This window comes from Ovis canadensis, chromosome 3, assembly GCF_042477335.2.
Source record: "Ovis canadensis isolate MfBH-ARS-UI-01 breed Bighorn chromosome 3, ARS-UI_OviCan_v2, whole genome shotgun sequence".
Classification (NCBI taxonomy): domain Eukaryota; kingdom Metazoa; phylum Chordata; class Mammalia; order Artiodactyla; family Bovidae; genus Ovis; species Ovis canadensis.
In genome coordinates, this window is record NC_091247.1 from 77367172 (window position 1) to 77389147 (window position 21976).

Consider the following 21976-nt stretch of genomic DNA (forward strand, 5'->3'; position numbering starts at 1 on the left):
GAGATGAAGAGCGCGGGGTACGGGTTTCACTGGGTCTTTCAGCTTCATTCTTAATCGCTATTTTCGTAGACCCCCTACAGCGGGGCGGGAAAGCTTTCGTGCAAATGTAGCGAGGAAGGATGGGTGGAGGAGGAAAGCTTTCCAGCCAACCGCAGTTGCCAGGACAGCGCGGGCCGAGCCGCAACGGCAGAAGCTGCACCGCGTCCCGGCAGCGGCTGCGAGCCCCAGTGACGCATTGCAGGTACGAACCGGCCAATCAGAGGAGGCTTCAACGATCATCGCGCTGCGCGTCGTTACTACGATGCTCTTCCGCGCCGCAAAGTAGCGCCTCTCAGGCGCCACTCCACCGGCTCTTCAACGGCTCTCTAGGGAGTGAAACACACTTACGTCATCCGTTCGTCCCCTTCCCTTTATCTTTTGCATCGTCTTTCACATAATTGTGGATAAAAGGGTCTCGAGAGGAGTTGGAGGGGAGGGGGTTGGCCGGGACTCGTTTATGATGTTCCGTTATCTGAAGTGTGGCGGAGGGATCTGGCGGAGGGAGGTGTTTATGAGGCGCTGGGGGCGGAGGGGGAGAATTAGTCCGAGTGGAGCGAGCGAGCTGAGTAGTTGTGTGATTGCGTCCCGGAGACCGGTAACGCTTGCAGCATGGTGAGTGCGTCGCTAAGCTGCGGGCGCTCGGCCTGTAGGGGGTAAGGGGCTGAAGCGAATGGACGAAAGGGAACTAGCCTTTCTCACACTCTCTAGGATTGGTCTTCGCCAGGGGGATGGCGCGCCAGAGGCTGGGGGCGTCCACGGCGGTTATGTCGCAGGTGCTCCCCCACCCCCACTCTCCTCAGGGAGGTGTCCCGTGCTGTACCGGGGGCCAGGCGCACCGCCCCCGGGACCTTGGAGGTCCTCAGAGGCAGGATGAGGATGGAGCCGGGGCGGGGGCAGCCGGGGTAGGCGAGGGTGGAAGGGCGGGAGGAGCGGGAGCGCAGAAGCCTTGGGTCGGGCATCTCAAAAGGTCAGCCAGGGGCCGTATTCAAAAGCTCAACGGACGGTTGGTGCGGGCGCCAGGAAGCGCCTTTGTCCGCGCGCGGCCGCCATGCGCCGAGGGGGCGGGCGGGAGCGCGCGAGGCCCGGGGCGAGCGCCGGCGCCGCCGTTAGCCCGCAGCCCCCGCGTGCTGGGCCGGGAGGGAGCTGGGGGCGCGCGAGCGGGCGGGCTGACTAGCTGAGTGGGCCGAGTCCGCGGGGAGCGGCCGGGGGCGGGGCGGGCTCGGGACCGCGGCCGTCGCTCGCCAGACCCGGCTCGAGCCCCAGCTGCTGCGCTGGCACCTGCAGGACTGCGGAGGTCTGGGCGTCCCGCGGCGCTCCGGGGTCGTCCGGTCGGGCAACGTTTGGGGAGGTCAGCCTCGTCCGATTCCCATCCCCCACCCCACCCCCACCCGCGGCGGCTAGGAGGAAGCTCGGTGAATCCTGATCTTTCTGCTACATATGGGCCTTGAGGCCTAATTCCACTTCCCAGGCTAAATCTAAAAAAAATTTAAGTGGTTTTGTCGTTGAAGGAAATGACTAGATCTGAAGTTAAGCGCAGCCTCGCACTGCGCATCTCGTTAGAGAAAGCCAGAGACTCCAGCTGGCGTTTGAAAGGCGTTTTTCTATTCACTCACCGAAAGCCAGCTCGGAGGTGACTCCCGTTCTGTTGCCAAAGTCTGTCTTACCCTCTAGTAACAATCGGAAGGATGCCTTTGACAGGGGCCACAGTCCTCTTTTGAGTGCTCACGTGCACGTTGAAATGTTTAAGATCCGTTAACACTGTATTGCCCCGCACAACACCCTTGAAAATAGCTATTTCCGTAGCGAAAATGCCAGGTCATCTTTTAGGTGCAGTTTAATTCATTTGTACATTAATGATTGTCAAAGACTATGGTGATAAAAGAGTATATAGGGGGACGGGATTTTTTTAAAGCATTTTCCTGTCACTTGAGACCGGAACTCTTGCTCTTTCCTGTTAAAAAAAAGTCTAATGAGAGCGGTAATTTGCAATACTTATTTTGTGGTTCCTTCTGCCAAGTGGTTACAGGCGATGGGTGTGTCCAGGAGGCAAGGTGACATCTTAAACAGGAGTTGGGAATCCTTGCCAACTGAAACCTCCACCCTGTATGGGTGTGGGGAGAGGAGTTCACATTTGTTTGATGTACCCGTTCCATTTTGATATTTTAATTATTTTATCCTAAATTTGAATATGCTGGTTGAATTTACTCTTTTAGGTGAAAATAAAAGCATGTAATTAAGGATCTGAATTGTGGGGTGAATTTTTTTATATTATGTAAATGAAAAGTTTGTTTCTAATCACTGATAATTAAATCAAGATCTCAGATTTTCTTGATGAGGCACAGTTTGTATCTACCCTTTCGTGGTCCTTTGCCAAAAGTAAGCTTTTGTAGTTACTGATCACGTCATTACTGTTTTGAGTGTTTTTGACCGTCATTGTTAACTAAATTGGGAAGCATCCTTGCTAAGTCACTTCAGTTGTGTCAGACTCTTTGCGAACCTATGGACTGTAGCCCGCCAGGCTCCTCTGTGGGATTCTCTGCGCAAAAATGCTGAAATGGGTTGCCCTTTCCTACTCCAGGGGATCTTCCCCACCCAAGGATGGAACCCTCCTGTCTTACGCCTCCTGCATTGGCAGGCAGGTTCTTTACCGGTGGCATAGGTAATTTTATAATTACAAGACCTGAAGGTTTAAAATTAAGATTCCATAAAGTCAAAGAATGAACATTTATTTGATACGGAATAAGTTTGTTCACATGGCTCTTGGGTTTACATATAGTTGATATATAGTCATTGAAAGGGAAATTGATTAGTTTAAGAAGATTTGAGGCAGGGGTGATGAGATTAGTAAAAGATGTGAAGACGTGGAACTTTTGGTCACTTGAATCCAAGTAAATACCCATCGAACAGCAAGAAGATCTGTTTCTGTTAGACTAAAGAAATTAATTATGCCTCTGTTAAAGTATTGAAAGTTCTAAGCTCAGATAGACTGATCAAATTAGGCCTTCAGTAAAGGTCCTAATTTTTAAGTAATTTATTCTAGTTTCCCTTTTAGGCCGAGATACTGTTCTATCAGAATTAAAGGTATCTTTTAAACTCTATTGAAATAACTTAGAGACTGCTTTTGATGTAGGTAAAACAAATGCCCTGACTTCTGAAAGTAGAAAAATTTTTGCTTTGCATGGAAGCATTTGTTGTATCTAAGTAATACTTGGAGTAAACAGGAATGAATGCAAAATGAAAGTTTGTTCCATTTCAAGCCTATGGGCTCATATATTTATTGAGATAAGAATTTTGGATTGTTTTTATACCACCTTTGACTAGATAAGCTCCGTGGTTATCCATACCTAATTCTGAATGCCATTTGGGAAATGTTAAATAGGCACATAATTCCCTTAAGGTCACACATGTAGTCTAGATTAGTAGACTCTGTTTTTCTCGGTGTTTACAAATCACCTGTGGTTCTTCAAAATGCAGTCTAGTCCAGTAAGTCTCAGCTGAAACCTGAGCAATATACTAATGTTTGGGAGCTTTCTCTAGAGTTGACAGTAGCAGTTGAAAGCAATATTTGTAGAAATAAAGGAGTAAGAAGTAATCATCTCTCTAGTGAATTACTCTTCACTGAGATAAACACATTTTAATGAGCTTGAGTTTTCCCAAAAGTATAATTCTTCTAGTTCTTCTACTAAGAAAATGACACTCTGCATAGACAAAAATAAGAACCAAATTTATTTGCATGTCATTGGAAAAAGCTTACAAATTACAGTGCTAGGGAGCTTTGAGTTTTTACTTTCAGTAGTTTTTAGTCTGAAAGTTACTGATGAAGGTTATTTTAAAGCCTTGGACTCTGGGTTAGTAGTAAATACAAAAGAAAGTTTTTTTCTTCCTAAAACCACCTCAGCTTTCATATGTGAGTCTTCCCAAAATCTCCCTCACAATTTGTTGGAGAAACCCCACTGTCTCAGTTTCTGCAGATAGCAGTCAATCAGCTTTCACGTATGTTACTGTGTTTTCCACACGGGTTAACATTTTTAGTCCTAAACTGATTTCTTCTGCCCTATTTGTTCCTGGGCTTGTGGCTTCTGTTTGTGGAAATAGATTTTCTCATCTTAGAAAAAAGTTAAAAAGAAATATGGAGAGTTTGCTGTAAAGGGCTTGATAATGCCCCACCTGTCTACCTTCATTGTGAAAGTTGAACTAGTCAGGTTGGTGTTTAATCTTAACATTGTAGCTTCTTCGGTTAATTAACTTACATAAAATAATTTTCACTGAACTTGTGGGGCTTGCCCTTTATATAGCTTCTAAATGCACAATGACTCTGCAAGGTAGGTATTAATATTCTGTGTTACAGATGGAGTTGACAATGAGAAGTTGAGTAACATGTCCAAGGTCACATGGTGGCAGAGCTGGGATACTAAACCAGTGATGCCTCAAAGCACCATGCCATGTTATTGTTATTTTAGAAATGATAGAAATCCTGCAGGATGGAATTAGATCAGAGGTAAATCGTCTATAGCCTCTAACAAAGTAAAAAATAACAGTGGATTTACTGGATTTTAATTCTTATTTGTAGAGAACACAATCTGATTTTATACCAAATACTTGGAGAATTGGGATTTGTCAGGATAAAAGTAGATAATTTTTATTTTATAAACGTGCATTTGAGCTTGATTATTGGCTTTCCAATTTTAAATTGCTCGACTTGGCTTTTTTTCTAAAGACCTTGCGTTTGCTTCAAGGTCAAATCAAAATTGATCAGGGAAAGAAATTTCTGCTTTTCTGGGTTTCTTCTCAAATGTTCTCATGCTGTCCCCTAGAGAAAATGTGAATGCCATCCTGTATTAAGGTTATTATCCTTTCCAGGGGTGTGTTCATTTAAAATGAAACCAGGCAGTGTTTGTTTTTCTTTCATATCAATAAATGAATGGATTAATCACAGTATGGTTGACTTCTGTAGGTAGGAATGTTAGCTAGGAAGCTATTTCTTGTCAGTGCCTCTGAATATATGTTCCAGTAAGCAGTGCATGTCCACGGATGAAGGCCACCTGAGGAACAGGGAACCTTGTTATTTTGCAAGTATCTTTATAGTGTGCTCTGAATTTAAAACTTGAGGTATCGGCTGTGTCCAACAAGTGTTTAATCCTGACCCTACATGTTGGTAATTTTGTACTCCTGCTCCCTAAAATTTAACCTTAGCCTTTTTCCCCATCTGTAAGATAGAGTATTAATGGTGGTATTACCATTTAGGGTTGTGAAGATTGAATAAAAGCAACATATATAATGGGTTTCAGCAAATGCCTGAACATGCCTTTTTTTTTTTTTTAAAGTAAAAACAAGTAACTGTTCTCCATTTGCTGAAAACATCACAAATCTTATCACTTTGGAATTTTAAACATCAAAAGAAAATGAATAACCGGACTTAACATTTTGTAAATAATGTATTTCAAATATTCAGAATCCTGGATTCTCTGCAGTTGCATGGCAGATGAGGAGGAGCAAAACTGGTAACTTTCATGTTGACCCAACCAGTACACCTTGGATTTTTATCTTTTTAATAAAGAGTTTGCTTAGTAATCTTTGGGTTTTTTGAGGTTTGGAACATCACATGTTCAAATGAAGTATGTAATCACTTATAGGGAAAGTTTAAATGTAGTTCTTGTTTATTATTTTTGATTCAGTGGAGATTTCTGGTATTAATGGTTTTTATCTACCTGAGGAGATGAGCTTAAGTTTAGAAATACTTTGAGAAAGGAAACAATGCTGCTTTTGCATCTATCCTTGCTTTAGAAGAATACAGTTCCAATTAAACTTTGTAGTGTTAGTGTGCTAGATTTGCTTTTTTAAAATTTATGTAAAATTTAGACTTTCTAATATATTCTGAAATGTTTTCACGTCTTAAACTTGGGGGCAAGGTAGTTTAGCTTTGGAGATAAGTGAAGTGAAGTCGCTCAGTTGTGTCCGACTCTTTGCAACCCCATGCACTGTAGCCCACCAAGCTCCTCCATCCATGGGATTCTCCAGGCAAGAATACTGGAGTGGGTTGCCATTTGCCCCCTGTGTTTGGAACTAAGGAGTGAACTAAATTAAGTTGAGAAGTATATGAAACCAGATAAACCCTAAATGTTTTTAAACTTGTTTCTGTAACTGTTAAACTACATACTGTCAAGCCACTTACCTATTTCTTTGATTTCTTTTTAGGCTGACCAGCTGACTGAAGAGCAGATTGCAGGTGAGAAATAACTTTGCTAGGTTATACCCGTTGAATTTTATTATAAATTGAAAAGCCATTCTCAAAAAAATATTTGTATGAAAGAATTTACTTTGATCTGTGTGGTAGATGGGAACGCGTGTAATGTAAGAGAGTAATTGAACCTGCTTTGGCAAGTGAGAAGGTAAGCTTGTCTGTGAAAGATGTGTGGGGCTAACTGTAATTAAAGACATGTTTTTAGGTTATGTAGATATACTTTTGAGCCTCGTGTTGGGGTGGTCTTTGTTTTGTTTTTCTTGAAGTTATTTTAGTCTAAAGATTAATTCTGGGCAGTTTTTAACACTGAAACTTCAATCTCCACAAGAAAAGAGGCCAAGTAGTAGTTAACTTGAAATGTAAAATCAGAAAATGAATGTTGAATTTACTGTGGTTTAAAGTAGCTAATATTTTAACCTTAGAATTGCATATATGGTCGGTCAATCAGGGAATAACCATTTCTCTAGTGAAAAACTTAGATGCAAAAGTTAGTATTCTGTTTTACAGACACAGTAAATTTGAGTTTTATCTTAAAAGAGGTGACAGCTATTGAATGAAATAAGTTTGTCTTGTATCCTTTAGTTTGCTGTGAAAATGTGAAATTGTTACCTAAAACCTGATGTCATGTAGTCATCATGCTGAACCAGTAGTACTTTTGATTTTATTCTAATATTTTTGAGGTGGCTGGTTAACAAAATGTTGGGGAAACTTCTAAAGGGTTGTTTTAGTTTTGTTTTTTTTTTTAATTTCAGTGTTGAAATGCTTTTCAAACTGTATTCCTTGACTTCGATTAAAGAGAGACTTAGTAACGAAAGCATCAGGCAGTTTTAACTGCAGTGGTTTTCCTGATAGGCAGAGAGTTTCAAGTGCTCAAAAGCACTAAAACTTATTTTTTTTTAATGCTAGAGAAAACTGAGAAACCCAGTTGGAACTCAGGTATTACTTTACTACCCCACATTTCATACACAGACTTGGCAGAGCCAGAAGTCAATAATTTCAAATTCTCATCACAGATAATATTTGCTTGGACTGTATAAAGTAGAAAGCTATTAGCACTGAGGACTTCTTACTATGTGCATTTGACTTAAGCTGCGAATTTGCTCTTTAGGGTTGGTAAATTTGTATGTATAGAGTATATTGAAGTAGGCAGGCAGAGCTTTGGAAATGATTTCTTTTGTTCATATATAGTATTTTAGGTGTATTGATGAAATGTAAGTTATTCTGGAACAGTTTATGTATGACTCGGGTTATTATTTCCAATCTTAAGTTCTTACCTTCTCTAATAGACCTGTCTTCTTTGCCTTTGTTTCTCTGTAGTCTCAGTCAGGTAGTTCTGCATGGCTCAGCTTGTTCACTTTAGGGTAGATAGTGAATTATTCAGTGTCAGTTACATAGCTGGTGCTCATTACTTCTTTCCCAAGCACTCATACAACTCTAAGTAGTTTGTGTCTGTTAAATTCAAGAGGATCAATCCTCAATACTTGATAGCATTTTTGTAAAGAATACATGCAGTTCATGGAACATTGTCCTTAGATAAATTCTATCTTTTCATTGATTCCTGTCATACAGTTAACTTCTAGTGAGAGTAGCAGGAAAATCTGTTCTAGGTTCTTTCCCTACCCTGCCTTTTCCTAGGCTTTTAATAAAGCTGTTCTTGGATCCCAAGTTTTAGCGAACCTTTAAAGTAGAGGAGCTAAAGCTTTTATGCTACTAAAATAAAAATCCTTATCTTCTCGTTTCCCCACTACCTCCCACACAGTAAGGACTGAGTAAATATTTCCTGAATATATAAATTTTCAAAGATCTGTGGCACACAGATATGTTCTAAAGCAGTACCTACTCTATCCTAACAATTACTCTGCCTCCCTAGAGTCCCTTACTTTTGAGTTGCAAAGTTGAATATACTAAGGTACTTTTTCAGTTAGCTTTATCTTCATATGCTGACCGATTTAAAATTCCTCTAGCAGGTAACTTGGCCTAGAAAAATGTATGCTTACAGTTTAGGTGAAGTGTCTAGAATTGTTTATGTTACCCTGGTCTTAAAGAGCAATCCAGAACAGTCTAGTGTGACATCAATAATAACAAGTTAATTTTGTTGATGACTTGCCATGATGTCGTTAGTTGTTAGTGTTTAAAGGAAAAATGTAAAATAATTTTTTTCTTTAAAGAAATTTATGCCTAAACTTTTAAATTTCAGTGTAGGGATAAAACTTCAGTTCAGTTCAGTCGCTCAGTCGTGTCCGACTCTTTGTGACCCCGTGAATCGCAGCACGCCAGGCCTCCCTGTCCATCACCAACTCCAGGAGTTCACTCAGATTCACGTCCATCGAGTCAGTGATGCCATCCAGCCATCTCATCTTCTGTCATCCCCTTCTCCTGCTGCCCCCAGTCCCTCCCAGCATCAGAGTCTATTCCAGGGAGTCAACTCTTCGCTTGAGGTGGCCAAAGTACTGGAGTTTCAGCATCATTCCTTCCAAAGAAATCCCAGGGCTGATCTCCTTCAGAATGGACTGGTTGGATCTCTTTGCAGTCCAGGCTTGATTTTTTAAAAAGTACTAATCTTACTCAATAATAAAGGCCTTTAAGGATTTAAATACATGGCCTTTAAAGGATCATTAAGTTCAGAATTTTATAAATAAATAGAAATTGGTAAACAGACATTAGATTTTTCTTAATTATGATAACCTGTTTTAATAATAATGTGAATTTATGTAAAACATAATTAATTAGAAAGGTATCCTGTGGTTGCTAATGAAAATCTAAAATAAGTAATAATATGACTTCTGAAAGTTTCAACTTAGGCATAACTCTAATAGATTTTGGGAGGTTCCATCAGTTATATTGAAGAGAACTGTTTTACTGTGTATTGGAGTTTTGACTCCTAGGTTTATATTTCAAGTCATTCCTGGGAACTACTTGTTTAAAATGATATGCTTCTATATATGAAGATTAAACAAGTTCTGAAGCACAGGTGGTGAGCTATAAAAGCAGGTGAATTGTATTTTTCAGTTTATTTTTATTTCAGGATTTTACAGGTATTTCTGCCTCTTAAACTTCTTGAAATTTAGAACATACATAAATGTGTACCATGCATCTTTCAGAAATACTTTTTGAAATTAAGTCATTTAGTAAAATGATTATGTCTGATAGTTATATCTGGGGATTTTTGTATGTAATGGTGTTAAATGATGCCTATATTATAGCAGAGAATGTAATTAAATATAAATCTCTTAAGTAATTTTCCTGGAGGCCAAGTTACTAGGTGATAGATGCTAATATGTTCAAACTCTTAATAGTTTATATACTTCAACAGTATTTGTACATCCTGTTTTTAAAAAAACTCGGGTAAAGTAGAAATATTTTAATCAAATTCTGCTGTTTGCAGGACTTACTGATTTACTTTTGTCATTGAATTGGTCTAGGTTAGTATTGCATATTTTCATAAGATCAGTCAGTAGTTTGGTTCTAAGCTTTCAATATCCGGACAGTTTCTCTGAAAACAAGTTAACATTTAAATGGAGTGGACTGTTTAGCACTGAGAGTAAGTAGCACTTACTATAGTGATATTAGTCTAAAGCTAAACAATTAAAAGAATCAAAGCAGAAGAAAATAGTGTGATAATCCAAAATGGTAATAGGACTCAGGTACTTGTGTGGGTAATTTTAAATAAAGAACCCATTTGGAGGCTATTGTGATAGTCTGGATAAAAGATGATGGGGTCATGAACCAAAATGTTGGATGTAGGGATGAAAAAAGAATCAGGCAGTATTTCAGCAGCAGAATTCAGCAGGCCTTGTTTCAGGGGAAAAGAGTTAAGGTAACTTGCTTGTATTCCTAGGGTTGCTGTGTTTGGAATTCATTTTCATTAAGTTTTCCCTGAGGTCAGCTAGGGGAGATGTCCTGTAGGATGTCAGAAATAAAAGTATAACGTTGAGAGAGATGAGTGGACTAACTGAAGTCTTCATCATAGTGGGCATAGATGAAATGGCCAAGGAGAGAGAAAAGAAGAAGAAATTTGGTCAGATCTACATGCAAGAGACAAATAGCGAGACCCTTTGGCAGTATAAGGTAGAAAATAAAGGACTTGTGAAAGTCAAGAGAGGTTTTCCTCTGTAGTTTTGCTACAGGAAAATGACATCATCTCTTTCTTGATATTTAAGTACTTGCCAGGCATAGTTCACTGTGCTTTACTTATATTAACTATTTAACTTAGGAAGTAGGTACCAAGTGAACAAGTGAAAGTCACTCAGTCGTGTCAATTCTTTGTGACCCCTTGGCCTATGAGAGGAATTCCCCATGGAATTCTCCAGGCCAGAAGACTGGAGTGGGTAGCCTTTCTGTTCTCCAGGGGATCTTCCCAACCCAGGTCTCATTGTAGGTGGATTCTTTACCAGCTGAGCCACAAGGGAAGGTACAGTTAGCCTTAAGTAACAAAAATGAGGAAGCTGAGGTGGAAAATTTGCCCAAGGTTCAATCACTAGTTAGTAGCAGAGCTGGCAATGGCACCCCACTCCAGTACTTTTGCCTGGAGAATCCCGTGGATGGAGGAGCCTGGTGTGCTGCAGTCCATGGGGTCGCGAAGAGTCAGACATGACTGAGCGACTTCGCTTTCACTTTTCACTTTCATGCATTGGAGAAGGAAATGGCAACCCACTCCAGTGTTCTTGCCTGGAGAATCCCAGGGACAGAGGAGCCTGGTGGGCTGCCATCTATGGGGTTGCACAGAGTCGGATATGACTGAAGTGACTTAGCAGCAGCAGCAGCAGAGCTGGAATTCTTTTAAGCCCAGGCATTTGAGTTCCAAATTCTGCTTTTAGTTTCTGTGCTTTATGTTTTTGTATTTACTTGCTGATTGAGCCTAATATCTCTACTCCTACTTGCTTTATTAGCTTATTAATGTGCTCTCTTGCACTGTTAAAGTAAATCTCTAGTTTCTCTGTATTTGGGTATCCTAGACTGTTCTAGTAGCTTTCCATGTAATCTAATAGTGAACTATTGATAAAAACAACATCATTTCCCAATAGTACCTTAAAGATTTTAGGCAATAATACATTTCATTCTGTTGCAAGCTTGGAATTTATATCCTGAAGAGAGGTCTAAATTATTTTTGTTTTCAATGATAATAACAGTTCATACTGGCCATACATCCCTTTATCATCCCATTGTTAACATCATTACAGATTATTTGGTGATAGTCTCTTCTGTCCTCCAGAAAAGGAAACTAGCTTAATGCATGTTGTTCTAGAGTTTAAAGTTTTTTGTTTTTGATTTAGTAAGTGATTAAATGGACTTAATTTTGACTTTAAGGTTACTGTAAGTAGTACGGTTGCTGTATAGAAATAAACATATTTGGTCCTTTTCTATTGTGAGTGTAGGTTAGATCTGCAATTTAGAATTGTGTTCCACAGAAAATACAGAAGCCAGACATTTGGGGTTTTTTGGTTCTGCTTTTTCAACAATAATTTGACTTTTATCTAGTCTAGATTTTGTAGTTCCCTATGAGATTTTAGATGGAAAAAACTCCCAGGTAGATCAGTATGAGCATATGATTAGCTTAAAAAGTTTGAAATACCACAAGGTTTTCCACCTTCAGGAATAAAAATCCCATTTCAGGTCCTATCTCCATATAATATCTTTGCTTTGAGAGTTGATTAATACATTTCGCTTAGGTTACTTTATTTTTAACCTGTACATTTGGATTGTGTTTTCTTTTTCAAACAGAATTCAAAGAAGCTTTTTCACTATTTGACAAGGATGGTGATGGAACTATAACAACAAAGGAATTGGGAACTGTAATGCGGTCTCTTGGGCAGAATCCCACAGAAGCAGAGTTACAGGACATGATTAATGAAGTAGATGCTGATGGTACATCTTCTTAATTCTGGGTTTGAGAAGAGGGCGTTGAAGAAGTGGCATTTAAATTCTATTGTAATATTTCAGTATTTCAAATATTGTAATATTTCAACCAATACCATTGCAGGTAATGGCACAATTGACTTCCCGGAATTTCTGACAATGATGGCAAGAAAAATGAAAGATACAGACAGTGAAGAAGAAATTAGAGAAGCATTCCGTGTGTTTGATAAGGTAAGTATTTGAAACTGGATTTGTTCCGTTTTAATTTGAGGATTTTTAAATATATTAGGATCTCTTAATCTCTGAAGATTTGTTTCTGTGATTATTTGCCAGCATACTTGAATATCAAGCAGAAGCTTCCTAAGAATTTAGTGTAGGAGATTTCCTAATAACATTATTTACCAACTGAGCTATGAGGGAAGCCCAGTAGTTTTATATATATATATATAGAGAGAGAGAGAGAGAGTATTAGTTTTGTGGCAGAAGAGGTATTGACTTTGAAACTAAGAAATAGTTAAATAAAGGTTTGTGTGGATTTCTAAAGTATATTTTGCTCCTGAATGTGAAGTTTAATAAACTTATCTAGCTCATTACATCTATAATATTGCTCAGACATTTTACTAAATTTTTTGTAGGATGGTAATGGCTATATTAGTGCAGCAGAGCTCCGCCATGTGATGACAAACCTTGGAGAGAAGTTAACAGATGAAGAGGTTGATGAAATGATCAGGGAAGCAGATATTGATGGTGATGGTCAAGTAAACTATGAAGGTAAGTCTTTCCACTGTCACAGCCTTATCCTGTGCATTACTGTCAGATCCTACCCTTTTAAAAGAAGCACTGCACTCCAAACTAGGATAAAACAGTTTTTGGTAACCATTGTGGAACAGTTTTAAAAGCTTCTTTAAACTTATTTCAGGATCCTCAAAATTAAGGTGACTTTAATGTCTTTCATTGGATTCTCCTTCCTCCAATTAGCTTTAAGTCTGAAATTATACATGCTTCTGTTCAGAAGTATTACATATGATAAACTAAAGCAATAATTTGGTTTATTTGTTAATAATCATAAGTAATTTTTGATTTATGAAGAATCCAGCCTTAGCAGTAAATTAGCTTTCCTCTGTACTTTATAATTTTGAGGAAAGACAGGGGAGTGGGAATTGCTCAGAAGTTGAGTAGATGTGATTGGTTTTGTCAGACTTTGCCATTGACTCAACATCTTTGTATACTTCTTCTTTTTCAGAGTTTGTACAAATGATGACAGCAAAGTGAAGACATTGTACAGAATGTGTTAAATTTCTTGTACAAAATTGTTTATTTGCCTTTTCTTTGTTTGTAACTTATCTGTAAAAGGTTTCCCCCTACTGTCAAAAAAAAATATGCATGTATAGTAATTAGGACTTCATTCCTCCATGTTTTCTTCCCTTATCTTACTGTCATTGTCCTGAAACCTTATTTTAGAAAATTGATCAAGTAACATGTTGCATGTGGCTTACTCTGGATATATCTAAGCCCTTCTGCACATCTAAACTTAGATGGAGTTGGTCAAATGAGGGAACATCTGGGTTATGCCTTTTTTTTTTCAAGTAGTTTTCTTTAGGAACTGTCAGCATGTTGTTGTTGAAGTGTGGAGTTGTAACTCTGCGTGGACTACGGACAGTCAACAATATGTACTTAAAAGTTGCACTATTGCAAAACGGGTGTTTTATCCAGGTACTCGTACACTATTTTTTTGTACTGCTGGTCCTATACCAGAAACATTTTCTTTTATTGTTAACTTGCTTTTTAAACTTTGTTTTAGCCACTTAAAGAAAATCTGCTTATGGCACAATTTGCCTCAAATCCATTCCAAGTTGTATATTTGTTTTCCAATAAAAAAATTACAATTTACCCAACTGTTGCTCTGAATCTGAGTCATTTAATTAATTTGATGTTGAACAATTTTGACAGTCAAATTGGGGGTGTGATTTCTTCTACTTGGTATAATTTAGCTATTTATTTATTTTTACTATTTAAGATTGTATTTAGTTTTTAGATTGTGATACTTCCTTCAAAAGGTTTAACTGAAAGATTAAAAACTCTTGTGTAAGTGTACTTAGCATGGGGACTGACATACGGTAGGTATCTAGTGTTGCCTACTTTTGTCATTTTCAGCTTTGGCTTTGTTTATCCATATTGACTTCAGCCATGTAATGATTTTTTTAAATATTTGGGCTTTAAAACCCCAAAATCCAAATTGGGGCAGGGGGTAGTTGTTTCACCTGTTTTCTAATTTTTTGCTCATAGTGTTTTTTAATTCTACTACATAAAACAAAGAATTTTCTGTTGTGCCTAACTATCTTCAACATGTTTTACAAATCCAGTATCTTCGGTAGTGGCTTGACAGTAACTAAACTTTGTTTTATTTAGAAGTTTTCCTTGCTTCTAGACTATTGCTTTCTTTGTACAAAAGGTGGCTATCAAGGTTTCTGTTTTTCTAATTAGTTTTAAATCTGTAGCAAACCAGAGCCAGGATGAAAACACTGAAGTATGTTCCTTGATTGTTACAGCCACAAGGCATTTAATTTCCTAGAGGGCAGTTTGTTTGACAGGTTACTGTGCATTGTTGACTAGTTTAATACCAATGTTACCTTGCCAGAAAACGGAAAACTGGATGGTCGTGGAGGAAAAGAGACATGATTTAAATAGGACAAGGAAAGTTACAGGAATTGATCATCCTAATAGGGTATTATTACACATTAGGCAGGTGATTAAGTAGGAAGACCTTGATTAGATATGAGTTTCATGTGCTATTGAGGCATAGTAATCTCCAGAGTATTAAACATGGGCTTTGGAGTTTTATTGAAGCAGTAGTCAGATCACTGTTCTGTATAACCTTGAAGAGGTCAGTACTACCTGAGCCTCCGTTACCTTACATGTAAAATGGGTGTAATTTACCCAGGTGGTTTCTAACTTGGCTTTTGTAATAATCTTAGGTAAAGCACTTAGCATAGCGTCAGACATGACTGAGCACACACACACAGCACTTAGCACCGTTCTTAGTATTTGCATTGTATTATATGCTGTTAATCAGTTACAATTCTTAAAAAATGAGGGAATTAGGCAAAGTTAATATTGGCGCTTTTCTAGTTCCAAAAGTTTGAAGTAAGGTGGTAAGGTGGAAGGGGAAAACATGTTTTTTGGTTACTTGTGTGCATCACACTGCTAATTTTATATTCTTGTAGTCTTAACAAAAGACACAGTTAAGCATTACATAATCTTAAATCAGAACTATAAAAAACCTTATCTTTTTAAGTCTTAACCATATTATGTGGTTTATATTAGAAGCAACATAGTAATAGTTAATTTTTTCTCAATACGGTCTGTAGCATGTTTGCTTTCAGATAGTTAACCAGAACTATCACTGTGCAGTTAAAAATGATTCTACAATATGAAGTATTTTATCTAGAATTTTTATTAAAAATCTGATGCATAGCATAGGCACTGTTGATCTCTACATAGTGTAATCTTGTATTCACAAAGAGAACGGCCTCCTCCCTTTAAAACTGCTGTTATGGTAACCTGAAAATCAAACAGTATACTGTACAAGACTGTTTTCTTAAGGGGACATTTTGTTTATTCTACATACTTAGTCTGTTTTATTGGCAAAGTCCTTGAAATCATTGACCCATGCTGTTTCTATTTTTGCAATACCCAAAACTATTTTCTCATCTAGGTGTTCCCTTATATTTCATACCTTCTATGGGTTTCTGGACTTCTCTGTACCCTTCATTGTATTCAGTCTCTAGGGTACCAGTCCCTAGTCTGCTGAGCCAGTTTTACAGGCTCAGCCAAAATAAGAAAGTAAAATGAGGCACAGTAATGGACTGGCTTAATCACTTTAGGTGAAAGTTCTGTATTTTACTTGTCTCTTGGTCTTATAACTTCAGCTTTTTATTTCAAACCTGGTGCCTGGCTCCTCCTGCCCTTTGGCTGTTTTTAAGGCTTTGTTAAATGAATTTATTGAATAGCCCCAGTATTTTAGGAGGAGTTTAATGGTGTCCTCTCTTGCAACCCAGAAAAGTCACCCACACGATTACCTGTGAGTACTTGTTAGAGAATCTCAGTCTGTATTTTAACAATATTGCCAGATACTTCATGTCCGCATTTGAAAAGTGCTGCTATAGTCCATTTTCTGGTTTTAACTTATAAAAAAAAACTTACTGTGTTGAAAGGGCTTGGATATGTTTCAAATTAGGGGAGACATGATTTGTCACAGTGAGTCTTCAATAAAGAAGGCACAGGGTCTTTCAAGAGACTTAGAGGAGCTGACCCTTGAGGGTTGCCAGACCATGAAGAAGGGAATAGCATTTCAAGCAGAAGGGTCAGCATTTGGGGAGACACGGTGGGCGGCATGTTTGGGATTTGTACATCAGATCAGGAGGTTCTAATGGGAAGATGAGACTAGATTGTAAATTTTGCTTTTGTTCTAAAGGCAATAATTATTGAATGCATTGTGCTAAGACTGTTCAAGGTTTCAATGAAGTTAATCATGATTACCCCATGTGGGTTCCAATATATTTCACCTCTTTATAGACAATAAATCAGCAAATACGAATCCTGGTAAGGGAGAAGAGGGATTCAAAAAGGATGGAAAAGGAATCGGTGCAGTGATGAACTGAAGTCAAGCTTGCTAAGAGCTTGAGGAATCCCCATGGGTTTTGGCAACTGAATAACTGGCTAGTTTATTTACTAAGTGCAGTTTTTAACTTAAAGGTGTATGATGTCAGAGTAACGGTTTCAGGGAAGTATGGGGCAGGTGAGGAAAGAAATGAATCTACACTACTCTTGAAAGTTTGTGACAGGAACCAGAAACTCCATGGTATAGTGGACCATTGCGGGCACTGGAGTCAGGCCTGGATTTGAACTTGGTTCTGCCACTGTTGTGTGATGCAGTCTGCTGTGCTAAACTGTCCAAGGAAGCCTGTTTCCCTCCTGCATAAAATGGGATTGATACCTAATTCACAGGGTTATTTTGAGGATTAAATACATGTGAAGTATCTGAAACACAGCAGGTAATCAAACTATTAAGGTTGAGGGGACGTTTGGTTTTAAAGATGGAAATATGCATAGGTTGAGGAGCTACAGCCAAGATAGGCTGACAATGAAAAGGGTCTATACAGAGGGTAAAGGGTGGTCCGTGGTTTCACAGAATTGTATCCAGAGCTCACTGCACTTCTCAAAGCAGTGACACCCAGAAATTTCCTTCTGGGGGAGTTTAGAAACAATCTAAGAAAGTGGATGCTAAGGTTGATTTTCCCTTAATCATGCTATCTCCTAGCATGGAGGTGATTTGGGAAAGGGCAGATGGAGATCATGGGATGCTCTAGCTCCTTTACAAGCCTCCTTGGCGCAGGCTCTTGGTGACTCCTGAGCCCTAGAGATTTTCTTACCATGCACGTGCGTGACGGTCTCCTCCAAGTGCGTGCCTGCCTCCCTTCCCCCACCAGCAGAGCCAAACCTACTGGCGGGTCTCCTGCGCATGCTCGAGAGCCGGCGGACCGAGGCGCCTCCTGGCAACCGAACGCCAGCCTCGGCCTAGAGTGAAGAGGCAGCAATGGATCAATCTATCGCCATCACCTCCACCGCAGTAAGGAAGACCTGAGGCATGGGGCTTCTGCCTTGGCCTCGGTACCGCCTGCCTTCCCTGCCTTCAATTCTCAAAACACTGTTCCCCTTGCTGGGCTCCGCCAAAAACACCAGCTGTCTCTAATCCTGGGTCTTTGTGCCCCTCCGCTTCCTACCTCCATGCCTACGCCTGCAGTCCTTTCTTCCTGATCATTGAGTGCCCTTCATTTGCTTTTCTGCTGCCTAGCTCTCACTTATCTTTCCCCTTCGTCCTTTGTTTCCTGTCCTGTTTCCCAGCTGCCATCCCCGTCTTAACCTATTGCTAGCTTGCGCTGGACAACTGCTTTTACAGGGTTATTAGATTCCTTCGTCTCCCTCCCTCCCCCACCATCTGCCAAGAGAGTGGGTTTTTCCTTCCTTGGGCAATTGGACTTGCTTCCTACTGTAGTATTTATAAAATATAACTGTCTTGTTTAGTTTTTAAATAAATTTGGGCAAGGGATGTTTAGCTAACTTGTGTAAAGTAATTCACCCCTAAAGTGAATATGAAGTGGGAGATAGGGGAAGTTGAGGTCACCTGTCTTGGGCTAAACAAAACAGCAGCTGCCAGGTACCTTCCTTCAGATGTGTCGTGTTTACTTCTCCCTTCTTCCCGCTTCGTTTCCCTTGCCCTAGATAGTGGTGCCAGGAGGTCCAACCAGTCCATCCTAAGGGAGATCAGTCCTAGTTGTTCACTGGAAGGACTGATGCTGAAGTTGAAACTCCAGTACTTTGGCCACCTCATGCGAAGAGTTGACTCATTGGAAAAGACCCTGATGCTGGGAGGGATTGGGGGCAGCAGGAGAAGGGGATGACAGAGGATGAGATGGCTGGATGGCATCACCGACTCGACGGCCATGAGTTTGAGTGAACTCCGGGAGTTGGTGATGGACAGGGAGGCCTGGCGTGCTGCGATTCACGGGGTCGCAAAGAGTCGGACACGACTGAGCAGCTGAACTGAACTGAACTGAGGTAGTGGTGGAGACCTGTCTTAACTTGCCCGAAAACGTTCAATTTCTGTGACTATAAATGTGCAACAGAGAAGATTCAACATAAATCTAATAAAGGGAATGTATAGGAAGAAATTCAGACTTAGCAGTGCATATGAAGCAATGCTTTTTCAGAGAAATGCCTCTATTTCATAGTAAAACTGAAGCCCAGAGTTCCTTATACATGGATATATGTTAGGAAGAATGAATTATATCAGTTTACTGATTAGATTATTATTTTTAATGCCTTGTTGCTTGAGATGACCTGTATTTCATAGCAATAAAAAAGCATTCTAAATGAAAGTGAAACTCAGTATTTTAACGATTTTGCCTAGTGGAAATAACAAAAGGAAAAAACTAAGCAACTGCGTTCTGTTGTCTTCACTGTTGACAGTGAAGCACCAAAATAATTTTCTTCTTAACTTGGCAGATAAGGTATTAAAAATAAAAGCCACCACTTACTGAGTCCTGGTTGTGGGTACAGGTCTTCATGATGCCTTATTTTCATGTCAGCTCTGGTGCCTTTTGTCCTCCTAAGAGGAAGCTGAGGTTCATGAGGGTTAACTTGCCTAGTGCACCTAGATAGTTGCTGAGCTGGAGTTCAAGCCCAAGTCATAGCATATGGAAATCTAGAAAATGGCACTTTCAACATTTGCAATATGGCCAGGAATTTGAGCCCCAATATTACATTAATTGGATGTCTATACATTTTTACCTTGAGCTCCCTGAGCCATAAATCATAATAACAATTATACAATTTTGGGTTTACATAACTCTTTGCTTCCCGCTGCTGCTGCTAAGTTGCTTCAGTCATGTCTGACTGTGACCCCATAGATGGCAGCCCACCAGGCTCCTCTGTCCATGGGATTTTCCAGGCAAGAGTACTGGAGTGGGGTGCCATTGCCTTCTCCGCTTTGCTTCCTGCTGCTAAGTCACATCAGTCGTGTCCGACTCTGTGCTACCCCACAGACGGCAGCCTACTAGGCTCCTCTGTCTCTGGGATTCTCCAGGCAAGAACACTGGAGTGGGTTGCCATTTCCTTCTCCAATGCATGAAAGTGAAAATCGGAAGTGAAGTCGCTCAGTTGTGCCCAACTCTTAGTGACCCCATGGACTGCAGCCTACCAGGCTCCTCCATCCATGGGATTTTCCAGGCAAGAGAACTGGAGTGCGATGCCATTGCCTTCTCCGCTTTGCTTCCTAAGAGCACCAAATTTTGTCACCTAATTATTCTTAGGACATCTTGGTGAGATGGGGATGGTTCAGTTCAGTTCAGTTCAGTTGCCCAGTCGTGTTCGACTCTGCGACCTCATGGACTGCAGCACGCCAGGCTTCCCTGTCCATCACCAACTCCTGAAGCTTTCTCAAGTGTGTGATGCCATTGAGTCAGTGATGCCATCTAACCATCTTGTCCTGTGACAGGGATGTTTATTACTCTAATTTACGCAAAGGAAATTTAGATACTTAAAAAGCACTCAAGATCTTAAAATAGCAATTTAAGGAAATATTATAGGCAAAATTGATTATGGAGCTCTTGTTTTCATTCAGGGTGACCAGTTTCATAAGTATCAGTTTCTTCAAGTACATGTTTTATAAGTGATATTTAACTTCTAGTGATCACTTCTCAAATGAATAAGTACATTTTTATGTTTACTAATAGAAACCAACCCAGAAGTCATCATCTTTTGAAAGAGAAGGATGGTGGAGAACAGCTTTAACGGTATGTGTATTTTCATCCTTTCCTATTTGAATCAGTATTTGAGTCTGACCTTTTAAATCACTAATACTTAATTTTAAGGAAACAATGGTTGTTCAGATCTACCTGGGCTTGTTTTATACTGATAATGTTAGTATCAGCACATGACTGAGAAACTAAAGTTTGAATGCAGTAAACCTTGGAAGTCAAACAACTATAGGAGTCTAGATGTTTTACACTACAGGTTATCTTGATAAAGCCAACTAAGCTTAGGCATTCTGGAAAGGTGTTTGACTTCAGTTTTTATCTTACTTCTTCAAAAAATAAGAGCCTACGATAGCTTATGTTAACATGGTCAATGTGTGAAAGCAAGATGGTGATATAGGAAAGAAAGATGACCAGAAGGATCCTTCTCTCAAGATACATTATTTCTGTGTGGCAGAAATGTTTTCTATTCACACCTTTCCATAACAGAGGGGCCCTAGGGACCAAAGCCTCTTTGGAATGAAACTAATTTTAATGGTATAACTGAGTCGAGTGCTCAGTGGGAAGATGGTCACAAAAGCAGCAGTGACTAAACTGTCGGGCCTGGCCATTCAGCCATACTGTGGTTGTGATTTGAAAGTCCCAAACCTCTTATTGGACTAATTAGACCATATGTTCTGCCAGTTCATCCTCAATCTTGTGTTATTATCCTATAGCTTCCCACTTGAGAGTTAGAAAGAAACACGTGGTATCTATCCACTAAGCTGAAGTAGGATAACTTCTATTTAGTCACAAAAGTTATTCAGAGGGTTCTCATGAGAGACCTGACATTGATAGTCAAATAGAATCTCAAATTTAAGTATCTTTGAGGCTACTTTTTAAAAAGTTTAAGCTTTATCTATGGCCATAACCCATTTGCTATAGTTAAGCAATTGTCGCAGAAAGGAAGTCATCATGATTGTCTTGAAATGTTGTTCCGTGGGGAGTGTTTGCTTGATGGAATTTTATTAAAACATTTCTCTAAGTAAAACAAAGAGAAATGCTACTTAGGAGTGACCTTTGAAAGAATGATGCTTTAGGAGATGTTACCAATTTACATACTAACTTGAAAAATGATATCAATTCTCCACAGAACACTCCTAATCCTGGCACTTACCACTTGAAAACTTTTATTGAAGAATCCCTGTTAAATCCAGTGATAGCAACCTACAATTTTAAAAATGAAGGAAGGAAAAAACCACCTCTTTTGCAAAGAAATGATCCAGTGCTAAATGACCTTCCCCAGTACATGCCTCCTGACTTCTTGGACTTGTTAAAGAAGCAAGTGGCCACTTACTCATTTAAGGACAAACCGCGGTCAAGTCCCAGCATGCTGGTTTACAGAGATCAGGTAAAGTGCTAGTAGCAGTTGGCTTTGTGTGGGAAAGCTATCAAGAGGCCCAGAGGAAAATATTCTCTATACTTAGTATCTTCCCCAGGAGAAATTGAAAATCTATAGGATGCCTTATTTCTTCCAGAAATCAAA

At 39.6% G+C, this 21976-nt stretch overlaps 2 protein-coding genes across 9 annotated transcripts in view; both read left to right on the plus strand.

Annotated features, from left to right (window-relative positions):
- Positions 1 to 439: 439 nt before the first annotated feature.
- Positions 440 to 14031, plus strand: CALM2 (calmodulin 2). 8 transcript variants are annotated; one of them, XM_070292346.1, is made up of 7 exons: positions 574 to 651; positions 6235 to 6265; positions 8478 to 8610; positions 12002 to 12145; positions 12261 to 12367; positions 12772 to 12907; positions 13380 to 14031. In XM_070292346.1, exons 4-7 carry the CDS (start codon positions 12076 to 12078, stop codon positions 13406 to 13408), a joined length of 342 nt encoding a protein of 113 aa, XP_070148447.1. In that variant the 5' UTR covers positions 574 to 651; positions 6235 to 6265; positions 8478 to 8610; positions 12002 to 12075; the 3' UTR covers positions 13409 to 14031. The 8 variants fall into 8 exon arrangements, with proteins under 8 accessions (XP_069439482.1, XP_070148447.1, XP_070148450.1 ...); XM_070292349.1 differs by lacking the exon at positions 8478 to 8610 and adding an exon at positions 6374 to 6428 and having other exon boundaries at positions 576 to 651; XM_070292351.1 differs by having other exon boundaries at positions 581 to 692.
- Positions 14032 to 17678: 3647 nt separating this feature from the next.
- STPG4 (sperm-tail PG-rich repeat containing 4) overlaps positions 17679 to 21976 on the plus strand; it is a 29439-nt gene continuing 25141 nt past the window's right edge. Inside the window, exons 1-3 of the mRNA XM_069583389.1 lie at positions 17679 to 17765; positions 20431 to 20490; positions 21584 to 21841. Of these exons, the coding sequence (XP_069439490.1) occupies positions 17733 to 17765; positions 20431 to 20490; positions 21584 to 21841 (351 nt within the window). The 5' untranslated portion in view covers positions 17679 to 17732. The remainder of the gene's footprint in view (positions 17766 to 20430; positions 20491 to 21583; positions 21842 to 21976) is intronic.